General features: G+C 42.8%; 1 protein-coding gene across 1 annotated transcript; it reads left to right on the forward strand.

Annotated features, from left to right (window-relative positions):
• On the forward strand, positions 1–17,166 carry LOC133454449 (deleted in azoospermia-like). The gene is made up of 8 exons (XM_061733180.1): positions 1–12; positions 146–268; positions 634–725; positions 4,348–4,399; positions 4,484–4,550; positions 7,909–8,051; positions 11,160–11,240; positions 17,122–17,166. Exons 1-8 carry the CDS (start codon positions 1–3, stop codon positions 17,164–17,166), a joined length of 615 nt encoding a protein of 204 aa, XP_061589164.1.
• Positions 17,167–21,073: the final 3,907 nt, after the last annotated feature.

The raw sequence follows: 21,073 nt of genomic DNA on the forward strand, positions 1-21,073 counted from the left end.
ATGAATGAACCAGTAGCCAATTGAATAAGCTACCGTTTTTGGTTTATATATTTGTAAATCTGACACTAAAAGAGTCATTGCCTCACCAACCATGAACCTCACCGCACGTCACTGGTATGTATTTATCTAATTGTATATCTTATAGGATATCAACAAGCCCAGACACAACCATCAAACGGTCCCTTCCATGAAGTTATCAAACGGATACATTCTGCCTGAAGGAAAACGGAATCCAAACGCAGTCTTTGTTGGTGGGACCGGCAGGGAGGTAAGTTTGGCTCTGTTTACGTCAAAACTGGAAATCAATGCAAAATAAAAGGGATTTCCCAACAACGCACCTTTTTACGAAAACAAACGTTTTTATTTTGACGTATGTGCAACAGAGTTTATGTAATTTTTGGTGTTGTATTTGATGACGTCACCACTTGACCAAGTCATGTGGTGGTTTCCACATTGAGATATATTTGGTACTTTACCCAGCTTAATTAAAGGAAACATGGATTCTTAAATGGAAATCTATTACTGGAGCTAAAAGTACATTTTCACCAATTGTATTGTATTTCTTCTTCAGAAGCAAATATTTGGAGACAGTGTACATTCTTAGCGTCTAAAATATTTTCTTTTAACCATCAGGTGGATGAAAGTGAAATACGGGACATCTTTGCAAGATTTGGTAGAGTAAAAGAAGTAAAAATTATCACATACCGTGGAGGGATCTGCAAAGGGTGAGTTGCACAGAAACTCTGGTCTTCAGGGGCCTCTTTTGAAAAAGAGATGTTAAATCTCATGATCGTATCCTTTAGGGGTGGGATGATACGGGTAACTCACGATTCAATACTGTGGTGATATGTGGCCCACGATAACGATAATATCACGACATCTACGATATTCGATATATTTTAAGAAAAAAACGATATATCACGATGTGACTGAAAAAGAAAAAATACCCATAAAAAGGAAAACGTCTGTAGTTATACATTTATTCAATGCCAAAACTTCATACAATGTACAAAGAAAGTGCATTTTTATAGAGCATCACTGCCTCCTAGGCTTGTGAATGTAAACACTGTACAGCTGCTGGACAAATTGAAGTGCATGAACAATAGTGCGGTGATGACAACCATGTAAATCCATTATGTGTGTTGTAATAAAATACCGATATTTGCCGTCAGATTATCGATTATTTATTGCGACAGAGAGCGCAACAATATATTGCAATATCGATTTTTTTTTTTTTTTTTTTTCTTCTCCCCCCACCACTGTTATCCTTACTTAAAAATGGTCAAAGACAGGACAAGATCTATCAGCGATTCGATCTTCCTGCTGGTCTCTGAAATGTGGCAAGCACAAAAAATGGTTGAATATTTGTAGAGATGCACTGATTGCAATTTTCTTGGCCAAATCAGATTTTTTTTAGTGAGTGTGACCTGCTTTTGTGCCGGTTCTGATATTTATAAAGAACTTTAATTATCCAATATTTTTAATACACAAAACCTCCACATTTCTTTTTTTTGCATCATGGTTTTTATTATTTAGCTTTTTTTATTATTATTTGCCATTGTGACAATTGTAATAGATAGTTATATATTTATGTGCTGCTATGTAAAACCTTTTTTAAGATAGGCTCATTAAGATGTTAAGTTGACTTTATAGATTGCTTGCGATCAATAGCTGTGGCCAGAGTGAACTGTAGCTTCTCTGAAGTGGCGCACATCCAGCTGTGTGGCTTTCATCAACAACTGAAGTGGATAAAAATATTTATTCAAAGTTTTCCAAAGACAAGAAAAGATATTGTTAAAAAAAATGTCATAGCATGCATGTTTTTAATCCACTTTAAATGTTGACTACTGCATATTAGCATTTTGTACCACATCAGGTGAATTTATAAAATGTTTTTACTTTACATCAATTCCCCTCTATTGATTTATTTATTTCTCTATTTCCTTTCATATTAAAATGTGCAACTTTCAAAAATAAACATATTCAATCATACATATACTGATTCAAAAAACAGTTTTCGTCTCCATTATTAGATTTCACATCCAATAAGGCTCCAGTGACACTTCCGTTGAATTAATTTAAAGCAATACATTTATTTATATTATGGGGCAAAGGTTTTGTTTCATAGTGTGTTTAACCAATGGCTAACCATCATCACTTCCTCATCAGTCATCTCTGATTTCACCTCCAAAACGATATGTGAAACTTAAGTATTCTCCAGCAGCTCCTCCATCGTGGATGGGCTAACGGAGCTGGTGTCCATGCCTAACATTGGTTGACATAAAGTGGGCGTGTTAGTCGGCTTCACGTGCCTGTTTGCCTATTTACAACATGGCATCCGGTATTAAAAGAAAAAAAAGATAGGTGAAAACTGGTCATCAGAAAACCTTTAGCGTTAAACAATATTTAAGTCTATGGTTACTAAGAAATCTCCACCTTTATCATGTTGCTCCTGCTAGTGCAGTGTTTCCCCTACCATTGTATAGGCCTGGCGGGCCCGCCAGGCCAACGAGACCCCCCGCCAGGCCTAAAAAAAAAAAAAATCAATGATCATTTACGTTTTGGAGCGCCTCTGCAGCGCTGTTCTACAACGTGAGTCAACCTGCTTCGTTGCTCAGTAAAGCCTGAATTATGGTTCGGCGTTAAATCGACGTAGAGTCTACGGCGTAAGGTTCGCGGCGACGTGCACAGTACGGCCGCTGGCCGCGTACCCTACGCCGTAGGCTCTGCGTTGGTGTAACGCGGAACCATAAATCAGCCTTAATGACGCGAGTACCGCTGCTGAGAGCGCGGGCATATTATTATACATTATGGGATGTATAGAGTTGTAGCTAGCCAACTATGGCGCCGGCCAAAAAAAGAAAAAATATGGCGGGCGACAGACAACATGATATAAAGAAATCTTTCTGCCAGGTACGTGTGTTTGTGTTTGCATGTGACACTGCAGGGAAGCATGAAGGAAAACACAGCCCGACGACACACCATGCGTCCGCGGGGTCCTAGCGCCAGAACACGTGTGAGCGTCTAGGCTGATTTATGGTTCTGCGTTACACTACCGCAGAATTACGGCGTAGGGTATGCGGCGACACGCACCGTACGTTGCGCGTCGCCACGTACCCTACGCCGTAGGTTCTGCTCGTTGTTTAGCTTACATTTTTGTTCTGATTGAGCTTTTTTTGGTAAGCAATAATGATGAAAATAACACAGACAATAGATTGTCTTTCCACTAGAACCACTAAAGGTTAATTTTTTCCCCAGTCAAATGCATGTAACTCTGTTATAACAAAACAGGGAAAAAAAATCTTCTACAATGTTTAAATTATTTATAACTGATATAATCTCAATTGTGAATAGGGATGTTTTGTGGCATATACCGTCAGCACAAGCTTTTCGTAGAGATCCCTCTGAAATATATAGAAAAGATGTGCTCAAGGCTCATATGGGGTCAGACCAGCACACTGCAGCCTTTCAGGCTGCAGTGTGCTGACACTTGCAGCCTGACACTTTGGCAGACACTTTGGTTAAAGGTTAGATGAAGTCTAATGATTTCATTGAAGTTTATATAATTCAGCAATATAGGCCTACAAAGATTTTTAATGTAAAACTTTGTTTTATTGCTGCATCTCACATGTCCAATATGCCGTCCCACGCGCCTCGTCTGTTTAGGGTTTTTTCGGTGGTACCACCGGACCTGAAAAAAATTCTAGGGGAAACACTGTAGTGTATACTCAGCACTTTCATGTTTAATAGTGCTGCGTACATTGTTTGGCTCATCCACAAAACGGACCAGAATGTGATTGGTCAGGCTGAAATTTCGGCAATTTCTGGTCACTGGCCAGTCAATCGGAGCGTCTAATTATTGAAGAATCGTCCAAGGAAAGAAACAAACATTGCAATGTGTTTGTGCTGTAATTTGTTCAAAACGTGGACAAAAATAGAAAGGACAAGGAACTCCTGTAAAGGAATGGATTAGTACATGGTAGTAGTAGAAATTATGTGTTGAGTAAAACATATTTTATAGTGGTAAAACTAGATGCCTGCTGTGTTGTGATCAATAGTAAATCAAATATTGTGCCCTTTTGGATGTCTTCCCCTTTTGGGATTATCTTTCTTACAGTAATTTCACCTGATACCTTCACCTGATACATTGGCTGTAGCTTATTGACTGCTCCAGATGTTTTTTTTCAAACATTTTGTACTTTTGTTGATTTGCATGTATTTGTTATAGAGGGACAATGTACATTAATGAAAATTTTAAAAATGTAAATGCACCCAATTGTAGCCAAAAGGCTAATTTCCATTGGCAGTTCATGTTAATGGAATTGGAGTTTTTATTTTTTTTTTCAGTTATGGGTTTGTGTACTTCAATGAAGATATCGACATTCAGTCAATCATTGAGGTGAGTGAATGTTTGTGTAGTTTGGTCGTACGTCAACAACTTAAACTAATACTTTATTTTAATTTAATTATTTTTCCCCTACAGCAGCAGATCATTTTTAAGGGCCGGGAACTCAAATTGGGCCCTGCTATTATGAAAGAAAGGAGCTCTCGTATGTATTTTTTCACCCTTCAATGAAAATGCTATCACTTAACCTGTTATACTGTTTGTTTTGGTTTGTTCTGTCACGGCTCAGACAGGACAGAGAACCCAAATGCACAACACCAGGCAGGATCAGAGTCCAAGAGGCTTTAATCTTTGTCAAAAGGCAGGCAGGGGTCAAACCGGGTAGTCAGGCAGATCAGGCAAACAAAACCAAAACGGGCAGGCAAAAATCCATAAACTAAGAATCATGCAGGGTTACAGGCAGGCAGGAACAGGACAGAAATCAGGAAGGCTGGAAAGCGAGGCAAAAGCACACGACAATCTGGCAAACTAGAAGGTGGAAATGGGCCGGTATATGAGGGGAACTGCTGATGAGGGAAACCAGGTGTGGAGCTGAGCTGGGGAAGCACAGGTGAAGGGAATGAGTGGATCTCTGGCTGATTAGGGTGGCAGGATCTGGAAAAACAGGGGAGTGAGTTAAACAGTAAAAAAAACCTATCCTACACTGTGAAACTGTGACAGAACCCCCCCCTCAAGGGACAGATTCCAGATGTCCCAAAACCCCCCACCCCGGGCAGGAGGAGGGGGTCTGGAGGAGGGCCCCGGCCAACACATGGCCAAAGCTCCGGGGGCCGTCCTCGGTGCCGGGCAGACCGACGAGGCAGTTCGGGGGGTCGGTCTGGGGGCTTGGCAGGCTGGTCAGGGGGTCGGTCTGGGACTGCGGCAGGCTGGTCAGGGGGTCGGTCTGGGGGCTTGGCAGGCGGGTCAGGGGGTCGGTCTGGGGGCTTGGCAGGCAGCTCAGGGGGTCGGTCTGGGGGCTTGGCAGGCAGCTCAGGGGGTCGGTCTGGGGGCTTGGCAGGCAGCTCAGGGGGTCGGTCTGGGGGCTTGGCAGGCTGGTCAGGGGGTCGGTCTGGGGGCTTGGCAGGCTGGTCAGGGGGTCGGTCTGGGACTGCGGCAGGCTGGTCAGGGGGTCGGTCTGGGGGCTTGGCAGGCGGGTCAGGGGGTCGGTCTGGGGGCTTGGCAGGCAGCTCAGGGGGTCGGTCTGGGGGCTTGGCAGGCAGCTCAGGGGGTCGGTCTGGGGGCTTGGCAGGCAGCTCAGGGGGTCGGTCTGGGGGCTTGGCAGGCTGGTCAGGGGGTCGGTCTGGGGGCTTGGCAGGCTGGTCAGGGGGTCGGTCTGGGGGCTTGGCAGGCTGGTCAGAGGGTCGGTCTGGGGCTGCGGCAGGCTGGTCAGAGGGTCGGTCTGGGGCTGCGGCAGGCTGGTCAGAGGGTCGGTCTGGGGCTGCGGCAGGCTGGTCAGGGGGTCGGTCTGGGACTGCGGCAGACTGGTCAGGGGGTCGGTCTGGGACTGCGGCAGACTGGTCAGGGGGTCGGTCTGGGACTGCGGCAGACTGGTCAGGGGGTCGGTCTGGGACTGCGGCAGATCCATCCAGGATCGCCTCAGGAAGGGGAACAGAGACCACCTCCAGAACAGAGACCGGCGGGACCGCCTCAGGAACCGAGGGCTGCGGGACCGCCTCAGGAACAAGAGTCGGGGCAGACAGGAGGCGGGGAGCCGGAACCGGGGCAGACAGGAGGCGGGGGGCCGGAACCGGGGCAGACAGGAGGCGGGGGGCCGGAACAGGAGCAGACAGGATGCGGGGGGCCGGAACAGGAGCAGACAGGATGCGGGGGGCCGGAACAGGAGCAGGAGCAGGAGCTGGAGCAGCAGCTGGAACAGGAGCCGGAGCAGGAGCAGGAGCCGGAACAAGCTGGGGCTGGCGCTGACGCCGTCGTCGTTGCCTGCCCTGAAGGCTCCTGGGCCCACCCAGAGCCAGGCGTGTTCCCCAAAAGGGGTCCCAATACTCCTCCTCCTTGGCCCAGCGCATGTTATCAGCCGATTCTCGGGGAGCAGGAACAAGCTGGGGCTGGGGCCGACGCCGTCGTTGTCTCCCCTGAGCCTGCAGGCCTCTGGGCCCACCCAGAGCCAGGCGTGTTCCCCAGAAAGGGAGAAGAGACTGGGGTGTGTCCGGGGCCACCTCGGGAACAGCAACAGGCTGGAACTGGGGGCATGTCTCTGTCCCCTTCACCGTACGGTGGTAGAACGCCACTTGGTCCCCATAAAAAAAATCCCACAAATCCTCTTCCTTACGTGGTAGGTCCATGTTGGCTGGGTTCAGTCTTGGCCAGATTGTACTGTCACGGCTCAGACAGGACAGAGAACCCAAATGCACAACACCAGGCAGGATCAGAGTCCAAGAGGCTTTAATCTTTGTCAAAAGGCAGGCAGGGGTCAAACCGGGTAGTCAGGCAGATCAGGCAAACAAAACCAAAACGGGCAGGCAAAAATCCATAAACTAAGAATCATGCAGGGTTACAGGCAGGCAGGCAGGCAGGAACAGGACAGAAATCAGGAAGGCTGGAAAGCGAGGCAAAAGCACACGACAATCTGGCAAACTAGAAGGTGGAAATGGGCCGGTATATGAGGGGAACTGCTGATGAGGGAAACCAGGTGTGGAGCTGAGCTGGGGAAGCACAGGTGAAGGGAATGAGTGGATCTCTGGCTGATTAGGGTGGCAGGATCTGGAAAAACAGGGGAGTGAGTTAAACAGTAAAAAAAACCTATCCTACACTGTGAAACTGTGACATGTTCACACTTCCCATTAGAATGCATGCACACTTGTGATCTATATTCCCCTCCTCTCTCTATCAACTTTTAAATTGAGGGCTATTGCACTGATGTTAGTGAGGTTAGTTGTCTTTTATGGGGAGAAAAGAAAAAAAATTGTAGCATTTAACCAGCATTTGGATAAGGGGTGAGAGGTAGACAGGCATGTACATATTTGTGTGGCTGAATTGAATCACTAACAGGAACAACTATGTATTTTCTTTTCGATTAATCTATCGATTCTTTTTTCGATACCGATATTCAATAACGATTATTTTGTTTAGATTTTTTTTTTTTACTTTTTGATGCATCTTTCTGTTAAATGCCAACAAATAAATACATTTTTACCCTTCTTACAACTATTTACTTGTGAAAACATAAAATAAATGTCATACATAAACCAAAACAAAAGTGTCAGGGCATCATTTGTTTTATTCAGAACAATCTCCATGCATCTAAAATAACTTATTCAAAGCCCAAAAAGTGCAAACGGTGTTTAAGACATCCCTTTGTGTAAAAGTCCATAATTCTAACATACATTCTGCCCAATGTTGCAAGTCTGAATGGTTTTCCATCACAAGTGTTAATCAAAGCACAATTCCCGTTGAATATGTTACTTTTTTTAATCTTAAATTATCTTTTACCAGGTGATAGCACAAAACGGGTTAAGGTTGTTTTTTTTTTTTTGTTTTTAAACTTTTTTTTCTTCTTCTCCATTCAGGCTCCATGCCATCGCGTCTGGTTGGAGGACAGGCTCCTCGGATGAGTCCCACCCAGTACTATTACTGTACTTGCTGTTCACCCATGGGAGGAGGAGTGATGCAGTCTACACCCATTTTCAGTGGAGACAGCCCCTATAATCTGGTATATCTCACACATGAGAGAGCTATAAGGAATATCACACTGGTTTAGGGCTTGTGGGAGCCAAGGTGTGATTTAGGTGCATCTACATGATGTTTTTGGGAGCGGAGTGGCCTAGTGGTTGGGGCTTTGAGCTCAGGATCTGAAGGTCATGAGTTCGAACCCTGGCACTGGCGTCACTTTGTACAGAAACCAGAGATAAACACCGACTCTATGGGCCACAAGGCTCGAAAAGGACATACATGATTTTTGTTGGTTCATAAGTCTATGTTCAGATAATTAATATTGATAAATAAAGAAATAAATAGTTAATTTCATTGAATAAATAGATCATTAAAATAGGTTAAATGTTATTAAAAGTAATTTAATTTAAGAGAGGTTAAGAAAGCTTGTTTTTGTAACTATGCTGAGAGTTACTTTCATGTTACTGTCGCTTTAAAGGGGACCTATTATGAAAAACACGTTTTTTCTTGTTTTAACATATAAAGTGGTCTCCCCTCACCCTGCCAACTCAGGGAAGATGAAATCCCATGAAAATCTGCAAGGTCTGTACAGCCCGCCCTGCTGAATCTTCCAGTGTCATGTGGTTTCTACGAGCCGTTTAGATTTGTGCATTTTCGTTACGTCACCAAAATGCAAACCACGCCCTCGTTCTCGTCCGCTGCTGAAACCACGCCCACAACTAACTCGGCCGGCTGGAGCTTCAGCCATTGTTTAGAAGCGGTGGCTGTTTCCACAGCGAGGGACAGTTTTTGCATCGACATTTTCCCTCATAAAAGGATCAGTTCCCACAGCCCGGACCCGGCAACTGCACACGAGTCAGCGGTAAGTGACGTTATTTTTTTATGTTATTTATATTTGTCTATGAGTATGATCTCTGCATGGGCTAAGTATTTAGCTAAGCTCCGGAGCCACCGGGGCCGCTCACGGAGCTGCCGGAGCTGCTCACGGACCAGACCGGTGAGGGGCCCCGGGCCCCGCTGGCTCCAGTGTTACCACCGGAGCTCTATTAGTAATACATTTTTCTTCTATTTATGGTTTCAGATCTTCCAAGCAATGCACCTGAAGCTGTTCAGACACTTTCAGAAGACGCACGGTCCTTCCTTGACCCAGCAATAGTGCATACATGTTTTATTTTTTTAACAATAAAGTTGTCATTTGGGAAAATTCAGTGTTGTGATTTCTTTACAGTTAACATGATTCATTTGTCTTGTAACATAAGAAGTGAAATGATGAGGGATCTGAGTAAATAACTGTGGTGTACCTGTTTAGAATTCAATTAAATCTTCCTGTGTGAAGACGAGGTGACTAAAGGCTGATTTATGGTTCCGCGTTACACCAACGAAGAGCCTACGGCGTAGGGTACGCGATGATTTAACGCAGAACCGTAAATCAGGCTTTAAGATCCGTTTACAGCGTGTAACTGAATGAGAGCCTCCGACTATCACGTCGAGCTGCGTGACATCGGACGCTCTCTGTCCACACTGAAACCGTTAAACTCGCGGCCAGTTAGGACAGTCCAATAGAAAAAAATAAAGCAATGGAATTTATTTTGTGGCAGAAGCTTCTCGCATGGGACACGCTTTTTATGTACGCAGCCGGCTCTTCTCCCCGGAGTGAGGCTCCCTCCTCTGCTACATGTCATTCAAGCAGCCAATCAGCACAGAGCCTCATTATCATAGCCTCCCCGCCCCTCAGGATCACTCACAGAAAAAGGGGTTAGCAGCGGTAAAACTAGAGACATGGCCCACAGGCTGAATTTCTGTTTTATGTGGAAAAACAAGCTTTAGATTGTTTTTAAGACATTCAAGGCCTGTTTAAAATATACATTAAATGCCATAATAGGTTCCCTTTTAAGAGCAGAGCAGAAGGAGCAGATGTTTGGATAGAGCTACACAGTTTTCTTACCGTAGTGCTTTTTCTTTTTAGAAAACTTTGGGTTAGGATTACTCCTGTAACTGTATACTTTGGAAATTAAAGAATAAATCTACTTTTGTTTCATCTTTTTCCCCCGGGGTCCTGTGGATGGTTTTTCCATGCTGTGAAAGCACGCGAGTCAAGCCTACTCTGGTTTTAAGCTTCAATTCTCACAGGGTTGGTTACATTTCCAAATGTTTGGTATTGGTACCGATACTTTCACTTCGATATCGGTTCCTGAAATGTAATTGTTTCTATACCAATTTTATGAAACGAGTTGTTAAAGGGAAAGTTCAGTTTTTTACAACCTGGACCTTATTTCTGGCATTTTTTATGGTCTTATACTCACCCAGAGAAGTTTGGTGTCATTTGGAGTCCTTCGGAAGATATTAGGAGTTTTGTGCGAGTCGCTTCTCCATATAACGGTAGCGAATGGGGGCACAGGGGGACACAGACGATGCAGCGTCTAAATAACACATTATTGACGCGAAACTCGTTCATTTCTTTTATGAATCACTACATCTGCTTCTGGGCGTCTTCCAGGACCTGTTGTCTACATCCGGGGCTGTGTGTGTAACAAATAAATCAGTTTGTAAACAGGACCTCTGAACTCATGACGTCATCTCTGTGCACGCATCGCAGACACAGCTCTGTGTACAGCTGGAGTTCGCTACTGTTAGTTTACTGATAGTTATTTGAAACATGTCTGAATATTTGTCAAATTCTGAGGTTGTGGACGACGACTTTGAATATGATGGACGTCCTTACCGTTTTGAGCCGGATTATACGGCTGAAGAGCTCACTGAACCTGTCCGGGAACCAACATTCAGTACACAACTCTACACTGGGTGGCATGTAAACTATATTAAAAATGAAGTTTTCAGACAAGGTAAATATATTATGTGGCCTTTGTGGAATTAACAAAACTGTCACAAAAACATTTCTTGTAACAAAAAAATGGTTAAAGGGTTAAGTGTATTCTTCAGCGTACTTTTCAGTTTGGTTGACATTTGGAGGGGAAAGTAAGACAAGTCAGTACTTTTTAAAAACATCAGGTATTACCTGTTGGAGTGCAGCTTTTTTAAGGAGCTTAAGTGACAAAGAAATTACAATAAGTAACTGTTTCTCAGTGTGTTTTATGATCTGTTTGAACACTGGCGTCACTTCTTCTGTCTTTACTGGTTCTGTTTGCAGGCGTATTCCTACAACAACTTTGGAGGAGCCGTGTTTCCACAGACCCCGATGAGCTACCCACAGAATCCCTACACCTACCAGGTACACAAACACACATTTAGGGCACAGTACATGTACACTGTACATGCTGCACCTGCCCACGCAGTCGTGTGAGGAAGAAAGATCCCCAGAATCACTTATAATATTGCAGGGATTAAAGTTCTCCGTTTCTAGACGGATTTCCGTCAGTTGGAAAATTAGGAAAAAAAAAGAAAGAACAAAAAAACATTTGCACGTGCGTTATCATGTTAAGCCTGAATTATGGTTCTGCGTTAAATCGACGCGTACCCTACGCCGTAGGCTCTGCGTTGGTGTCACGCAGAACCATAAATCAGCCTTTAGGCATTAAACCGATGCTGTTGTAAACCAATTAAGTGAGCCAGAACCTTGGTATTAGCCAATCAGAAACAGAGGAGGGTTTGTTGGATCAAGGAGGGTAGCCTGCGGCGGCGGCGAATCTGGACGCGCGCCGGGCCCTTCTCGCGGATCTCCCCAGCCGACGGGCGCCGCAGGGGCGTGTCCAGACTTTTTTGACAGGGGTGGCACCAGTGGGGCACTGACTTATACAGGGGTGGCATGAAGTGTGAGTAGGAGCGCCTGCGCACACACATATGCACGCGCAGAAGCAAACACACACCCACACACACATTTGCAATTACTAACACTGCAAGGAAAAATAAACCTACTAGTCACAAGAACACAGAACACACAGGAGTGGAAACATACAAATGTGATTGAAAATCTCCATACTTTAATCTTGGAAAAAAAAAACAACCTTCCAAAACAGTCACAGTATAAAGTGCCAAAAAAGTTTCAAGTTAAATCCTCTTTGGACAAAATATTAACTTGACAAAACTGTGCAAAATTTAACAGGTGCAACAATGGTTGGAGGTACTGACAATGTAGAATATTTTATATCATCAGAGAAAGCTGACCTCTCCCGAGATTAGGTGTACATAAAAAAAAAGCTTACATTAGTTTTAACAAATTTTGTTATAACGCTGGGATGCTCCAGCTCCAGACTTGTTTTTTCCTTCTGTTTGTTTGCCCGCTTCGCCGGTTGCTTCTTCTTCTTTCCATCCCGTTTTTCTTTTTTTTTTTTGCAGGCTAGATACTTCTTTAGTGCTTTACTGCCACTAAGGTTGATGGTGGAACTGCAGCTCCAGGGCTCCAGACTAACTTTTTTCACTAGGAGCACAGTAGCCCCTAACTGAAAATTTTTAGGGGCACAATCAGAAATTTTAGGAGCGCACATCGTTTATCAACACGCTAACCAAATGTTTACATTTCTACTACATTTCAGTGTATTAGTAATACGTATTTCATAATAGATTAATGAATTACCACAATGTGCTGTTTCAAATGCAGTGTTACATTTTATTGTGCACTTTTAAAGATGCCGCAACATAAAGTAAACTGACAGCACCATTGCTGTCATTATATATAAAAAAAACATACATTCACATGATAAAAAAGTGCTTGGTAACAAAGTGCTTAGTAACCTTTCAGCCATGAATTTAACTGTTAAACACAGTACTTAACAAATGTACAAATATTGGGGGTACTGGCCAATAATATTTCCCTACTTGTGTCTTTACTAAAACCCTGAACTTACACCAGTCGACCAAATTCACTGCCTTCACTCAAATAACTAAGGATCTTACCAAGAAATATTCTTATTTTCTAACCTAAAAATGCCATTACACCTGATAACACACATCACTTAAAAGGTTAAGTGTTTTTCCCACGTGTTAAAATTTAACTTTCATTTGTGCAAATTTTAAGTTCTAGTTACGTTAAGTTAGAGTTTTGGCAGTGTTCAAAATAAAATTATGAGACCTGCTGTATTGGAGCACATTTTCTTTTAGTTAAAACTGTAGCGGGGACAGATGTTTAGAGAAACCTATGTATGTACCGGGTGAAGGCTGATTTATGGTTCCGCGTTACAACAACGCAGAGCCTACGGCGTAGGCTACGGCGGCGGCTCTGCGTCGATTTAAGGCGGAACCATAATTCAGGCTTTAGGGGAGCATATCGGAGAACAACCAGAAGAATATAGAGTGGATTAAAAATAAAAGTTAAGCACTGAGCTACATGTGTCTCCCGTCTGGGCCATTGCAGACATTGCCTGAGCATGATGTTACTAAAACCAAACATATCCGCCGTCTCTTTCTTCTAACTTTATGTGCGCGGCGCAGCGCGTTGTGTCGCATTAAATGTGGTCCGGGCGTAATACCTGCTTTGAGCTGGTGAAATTAAACGAAAAAAATAAATAAATAAATAGATCCCCCAACTCATTCCCTTCCACACTCATTGGCCTGCAAATATGCGGGTTCATTGACGCACCCCTTCCACGTTTAACGTGTAAAGAAAAAAAAAAGGCAAATTTACTGGTCGCACGTGTGCGAGTGGACATGAAATTCAGTCGCACATACTCAAATTTTGGTCGCAAAATGCGAGCATTTGGTCGCAGTCTGGAGCCCTGAGCTCAAAATAAGAGTGCGGCTTACATTCAGCGTCATGGTCCGCCTCTCACTGGGCATATAGCCAATTGTATTTTCAGACATTGGGGTGGCACCAGGGGTGGCCAATCAGATTTTAGGGGTGGCCCGTGCCACCCCAGGCCACTCCCTGAACACGCCAGTGCCGTCGGGGACCCGTTGGCGCAGGCCCGCTGGCGGGTCGCCTTGGCTGGCGCCTAGCAGCTAAACTTAGAACTGGTGCGGACCAGGGGAATCCCACTGTTTTAATTAAAACAAAGCATCGCGAAGGCCCACGGGGGGTGTTGAGGCGATTAGGGCTGCAACGATTCGTCGACGTTGTCGACAAAAATCGATAATCAAAATTGTCGACAATGAATTCCATTGTCGACAATTGTCGCCAGACGTGTTTTTCCAATGGAGTGAGGCATCGCACTTCAATACAATCTCTGTCGAGTCGCGCATGCACGACAGCGTCTGAGCGCAGCTGCGGGTAATAAAACTTTGATAAAATAAAAAGTTTGGGAGCATTTTAGCCTCGATACGGTGAATAAAAAGATGACTTGCAATGTTTGCAAAGCCGACGTTGCTTTTCACGGGAGCACGTCGGTAATGCATTTGAAGAGAAAGCATGTCGTAGTGCTGAACGAAACGGACTCGCCTTGGTAAGATATTAAGCATATTTTGGCTTTAAAAGAAAGCTTTAACGTTATGCCTGACAAAGTATTAAATTAAGTCAGATATTTGGAGAAACTGCGTTTAGTGTCTGTGGCGCATCTTGAAAGAGAGACGCACGGGACCGCAGTCGGTCAGCAACATTCTCTCCCTCCACAGCAATGTAATAGCCAAGCGATTCATTTGTTAAATTAATTCCTTTCATTCTAAACTTTGTTTATTTTATGTTATTTATTAGTATTATTTGAGCCACTCACAGCTACTCTCGTTGCTATAACCTCAATCACATAATTGATGCAGCGGGAAAGGCGAAAAAAGGCTTGTGCGCTGATGACAATGATGGATTTGCATCTAACTTTCAGTCAGGTGCCTATGAACTGTCAATTATCCATCAAACTCCACAATGATCATGTTAACATTAAATCAGATAGATTTGACTGGACATTTCTCTTGCGGGATGGGAGAAGACACTAAAACAATGCATCTCTATTATTGTGCGCCGTGCGGGCATGAATTCATGAGTTTTGCGGGAGGGGCGGGAGTGGAACACACACGTTGCAGGCGGTAATGGTCAGAAATGCAGCGGGAGCAGGATGAAGAAAACAGTCCCGGTATAGCAGGGCTCTAGTACCATCTTTCTTGTGTTTATTATCATTTGCCACATAATTAATGCAACCTCATACTAAATTTTAAAAAAATTACTAATTATCCGATTAGTCGACTAATCGTTTCAATAGTCGGTGACTAGTCGACTATTAAAATAGTCGTTAGTTGCAGCCATAGAGGCGATGTGATTTAATAAAACCTTCCTCTCAACAATAACATCCTCATCTCTTTGTCTGCACTAACAGCATCATTGATGGTCCATGAAACAGTCCAGGATTCATTCATTCATCACCTTGGCCAAAGCCTTGCCAAGTGCAGTGACATCAGAGCAGCCGGTCAACTGGATGAAGAAGTGCAGCTTACCAGGTTGACTCAGATCTAGAACAGGCCAAAGGCTTTAATGAGAGGACTGCACCAATTGATGTGGACTATAAATTAAAAACAAACTGACAATAATAAAACTACTCAAAATCAACTTCCTCCTATGAAATGCTATTGGTCTGGAGTATTTAAATAGTGTTGGTTAAAGTCTTCTTCCGCCTTAAATGCTGTATTAGAAAACAGAAGGGCTAATACAGCATTTAACTTTTTTACTTGAAACCTTTGGGAAGCTACCGCACGGCAGAAAAGGGGCCATTCTTAAAGGGGACCTATTATGGCATGTAATATCTCTTTTAAACTGGCCTTGAATGTCTTAAAAACAAGCTTTTGATTTTTTTTGCTAAATAAATTAGAAATTCAGCCTCTGAGCCATGTCTTTATCTTCCCATTCTCTAACCTCATTATCTATGCAGGATTGTGAGTGGGTGGGGAGTTAGTTGTGGGCGTGGTTTCACGCATCGGAGGCCAACCCATGTAAATCATTCCAGAATCTGAACGGCTCGTAGAAGCCACATCACACTGGATGGCTCATCCGGGCGGCTGTACAGCCTATATATTTCATTTTTCTGGCTATATTTTACTGTATCTACAAATTTGTTGATTTTACCATCAGTGTATAAATATCTGCATATACAGACCTGCAGAGTAAAATTGTTTACATAGATATTGACATTTGATACAGTAGCAACACTTACACCAGCTGTAGTAGTTTCAGGATAATTGTTTTTGTAAAACACACTGACATAGGTGTTGACAAAAGTGCAAACCTGAAGGTGAGGAACGTCTTTACATCCTCCAACCATCTCTTGTCCAAGACGACGGCTACAAGGGCTTGTAGCGAGAGAACGCCGGGCCAATGTTTATTCTTGTCCGGGCATTTAGCTTGTTACTCTCCCGCTTTCTTTTTTTTTGCCTCCTCCGATAAAACTTTTATTTTCTTCGTTTTTTCCGCTGCTTTGGCCATGATACCAGCTCTGTGTTTAGCTCACCACCAACCTGAGCTCTGCGCTTCACGCCCAGCCCAGCTTTCGTCTCGACTACGAATCGGGAAGGAGGGGGAAGTGACATATGCCGTAAAGCAGTCAAAGCCGTAAAGATGTGTAGTTTTTTAGTGTGGAAGGGTTCCTACCATGCTCCTCAAAGTTACATAGTGCCAGTGAAGGTGATACAGACCCCCCCAGACCATGACAGAGGTGTCATTAAACCTGTTGGAAGTTGATGTACCATCACAATGATGATGATGATGAAATATTATATTAAGGTGGAAAAGTTACATAGTGCTGCTTTAAGGACTATATGTCAATACTCATTATTTTCTTTGTTTCTTTTTGAAACCGCCCCCTTCAATTCCCTGCAATACTTCATCCTCCCCACCCCATCTGTCCCTGGTTGGCCAGAGGGGGCATGTATAGCCCAGGACTGTTGCATGGTTTTGTGAGGGTAGCTCACATTAGCTCCCCAAGGGAACACGGGGAGAACATGCAAACTCCACACAGAAAGGCCCGTTCACCAACCCCACCCAGGGTGTGGGCGCTGAAGTCATGGGGGAACTAAACAGGCACTGAGCACCCACAGCGTCCGGGGCGAGGTTGAACCCAGAACCTTCTGGCTGTGAGGCGGCTGCACTACCACCGTGCCCCCTGCAATCTTGATTTTTGCTTACAGCATTTGCTGTGTTTTTCCATTTTAAAATCATAGTTTAAGGCACCTGTTGATATTTGATGTGTATCTTTTGGGAATGTTTTCATCATACTGGTAGTGACATTACACGCTGCTTTCAGAACTTCGTGGACTGTGGAGTTCAGACTTCGTGGACTGTCCTGTAGTCCACAGCTGCTGAGTCTCCAAACAGGTAAATAACATTGCATCTTAGTGCTCGTCTGCTTTAACCATCTCTTTCAAATTATTACTTTATGGGTTATCTGTCACTAAACTGCTCTTCTATTCCTCCCTGAACAAAATTAAGAGCCAGCTTCACTTGGAACAATAACTATGACAATATGAGCACCCACACTGCTGTAAACGGAGATGAAACAGGCACTGGAATCTCCAGCTGTATTCAGGCTCCAACATGGAATTTGATGGCCAGCTGGAGCTGAATGATGTAATAGAAAGGAAACCAGGGAAAGTATCACAAAGTTTTGCACAGCCAAAAGATTATGGATGATCTAGTACTTGATTTCAATAGCTCTTATTAGAGAATAGGGGGTACCGGTATGCATTGACGTCACATTCCCACTGGACCACGCCTATGGGGGTATTATTGTTCCAATATTATTTGTGTGTGCGTATCTCAATCTGTGTGTGCGTAAAAAGATTTGTGTGTCTGTATTCAGATTTGTGTGTGCGTAAAAAGATTTGTGTGTCTGTATTCAGATTTGTGTGTGCGTAAAAAGATTCGTGTGTCCGTATTCACATTTGTGTGTGTGTAAAAAGATTTGTGTGTCTGTATTCATATTTATGTGTGCGCAAAAATCAGCCGGGAGCTCTCGATTGGCTGTCTTTGTACACGTGGATTTTGACACACTTCTGCCGCGGCAAATCTGTAAAAAGATCTGTGTGTAAAACGATTTGTGCGTCCGTAACTTTTCCTTTGCCCTGAGCTCGGACTCACAGGCTCACGCCAGGCTACAGTACAGCCTTCACACCACTAGTCGGCGCGTAGCTCTCAGTCAGTACGTTTACCTGCAGCAGTTCCATCGGGTTTCTGATCATATTAGACATTGTTTGGACTTTTAAACTGCATGCAAACACCTGAACCCCATCTACTTCGGACCTATGTCGGACACTTAGTAATCGGGTTGCATATGGAGTAAGATAACTTCCAAAAAGATGTGTCCATGTTATAACTATTCGTATTCGTAATGATAAACATTTGTATGTAAATAAAAAAGTTGTACTCAAAATGCTGCTGTCACGCACATGAGTCTGATAAATTATTAGGGTTAGGATTGTTTTTATATGAGTAAGAAATTAGGTAAGAAATTGACCTTTTACGTCTCATTTATTCACACGCACTAATATACTTGGGAAACAGTTAGGCACCAAATATAATAGATTTATTTATTTTTTATTTTTTATTTATTTTATTTATTTATTTTCTCAGATGGCAAAAATAAGAACTTTATTGATCCCACATAGGAGTAATTCATGTTATATCAGCTATAGAGAACAAGGTAGTGCTGAAAAAAACAATAGTCTATCCCCCCTCACAAAAATAAGAAAAGAGAAACATATTTTCTCAACAACAAAACAAATTTAAATTTTTTCAAATAACAAAATAACACATTTGAACCATTTTTCAGACAATAAAAGAACTGAAAAAATCTGAAGAATTGTTCAAATATGTTATTTTGTTACTTGAAAATTTTTAAATATGTTTATGTAAAATATGCTTTGTTGATGAGAAAATATATTTTTCTTATTTTTGTGAGGGGGGATAGGCTATATATTGTTTTTCGGCACTACCTTGTTCTCTAATATAACATGAATTACTCCTATGTGGGATCAATAAAGTTCTTATTTTTGCCGTCTGAGAAAATAAATATATTATATTTGGTGCCTAACTGTTTCCCAAGTATATTAGTGCGTGTGAATGAATAAATGAGACGTAAAAGGTCAATTTCTTACCTAATTTCTTACTCATATAAAAACGATCCTAACCCTAATAATTTATCAGACTCATGTGCGTGACAGCAGAATTTTGGGTACAACTTTTTTATTTACATACAAATGTTTATCATTATGAATACGAATAGTTATAACATGGACACATCTTTTTGGAAGTTATCTTACTCCATATGCAACCCGATTACTAAGTGTCCGACATAGGTCCGAAGTAGATGGGGTTCAGGTGTTTGCATGCAGTTTAAAAGTCCAAACAATGTCTAATATGATCAGAAACCCGATGGAACTGCTGCAGGTAAACGTACTGACTGAGAGCTACGCGCCGACTAGTGGTGTGAAGGCTGTACTGTAGCCTGGCGTGAGCCTGTGAGTCCGAGCTCAGGGCAAAGGTAAAGTTACGGACGCACAAATCGTTTTACACACAGATCTTTTTACAGATTTGCCGCGGCAGAAGTGTGTCAAAATCCACGTGTACAAAGACAGCCAATCGAGAGCTCCCGGCTGATTTTTGCGCACACATAAATATGAATACAGACACACAAATCTTTTTACACACACACAAATGTGAATACGGACACACGAATCTTTTTACGCACACACAAATCTGAATACAGACACACGAATCTTTTTACGCACACACAAATCTGAATACAGACACACAAATCTTTTTACGCACACACAGATTGAGATACGCACACACAAATAATATTGGAACAATAATACCCCCATACACGCCCCCTTATTCGCACTGAGTGGCAAAAACAGCTGCAACTAGTAGGAGAAACTGTGGAAAAGACGGGATAACAGCCGATTATGGGCTTAAATTAAAGGCAGTTAGACTTGACAGTGACCCGTACAGTTACCCGAAGAACCAGTGGTCCATGGACATTAATATTTGGCCACGAATCGAGTTTCCTGATATTTATATGTACTTAATTACGCTGGGGAAATACATGAAGCAAAGCTTGAAGGCTTACAAAAGTCTTGACGCTTGGTCCGACTTCAAGGCAGGATTTGTTGGCGAAATTAAAGTGATGAGGACACCGAACTTTATGATTTGACCGTTTAACGTTACCTACCCAAAAATCCAACATTACCTGATACAAAATGGGAACCGCAAATCCACGTTTCGGTGCCTGGAATCCAGTTGTTTCTGTGAATTGCAGCAATCCATTTGTCTTTCTTAAGCTTATTTTTTGGCAGTCTGTAAAACTTTAACTCCGATTTCTTGCTAAATCTATGAGTACAGTCGATCACACAACAGCTCTTTCCCATTTTAAATGTTTTCGTGGGCTCAAACTGAAAGTTTACGCTGCCACTCAGTCTTTCTGCCACTCAGTGGACGTAACCCGCTGTGAAGTCGCATCTGTGACGTCATGCACATTCCCTCTTTTCATTCTTGGCTGTCAAATAACAGGACATTAGTAGGTAAATAGCAACATGTGCACACCTCAATCAATACCACAGACTCTGTGAATGTATCACAGACTTTTGACACTTTTTAATGTAATTTTAAGGCTTAAGATTCTGATTAAACATTTTAGAAAATTGAAGTATTAGTCCATATCCACAGCTGTGGTACAGAGGAACTGTTTTTTTGATTACTTTATATATATATATATATATATATATATATATATATATATATATATATATATATATATATATATATATATAAAATAGATGTCTCAGAAACTGATCCAGACAATACTGTTCACTTCCATCCCAGTTATAGTTTAGCTGTTATTCACCAGAATAATACTCAGAATTAAATGTTTATAGTTTCTGTTCTTACTTTGGATGGTCCATTAGTCCAATTCCTGCCTTCAGTGTACCATCTTGTCAAAACAAGTACTATTGATCCTCTGTGTGTTAGTTCCTATCTCACCAATGTCACCAAGATTTGTGAAATGATTTCAGTTGTAATGGATTTGCATTTGAAAAAGAGAAATGGTTTATTTGCTTATGAAGTTATTTGTTCTCCTCTCAGAAACAGGCCTCAGCGCCTTCAAGTCCAGATGCAGACAAGATGACTCCTTGATATTCCTGGTGTTTGGAAGTAGCCAAACTCTTCAGACTGCCGCCAGACTGCCCGTGTCTTCCCTT

Source organism: Cololabis saira, chromosome 11, assembly GCF_033807715.1.
Source record: "Cololabis saira isolate AMF1-May2022 chromosome 11, fColSai1.1, whole genome shotgun sequence".
Classification (NCBI taxonomy): domain Eukaryota; kingdom Metazoa; phylum Chordata; class Actinopteri; order Beloniformes; family Belonidae; genus Cololabis; species Cololabis saira.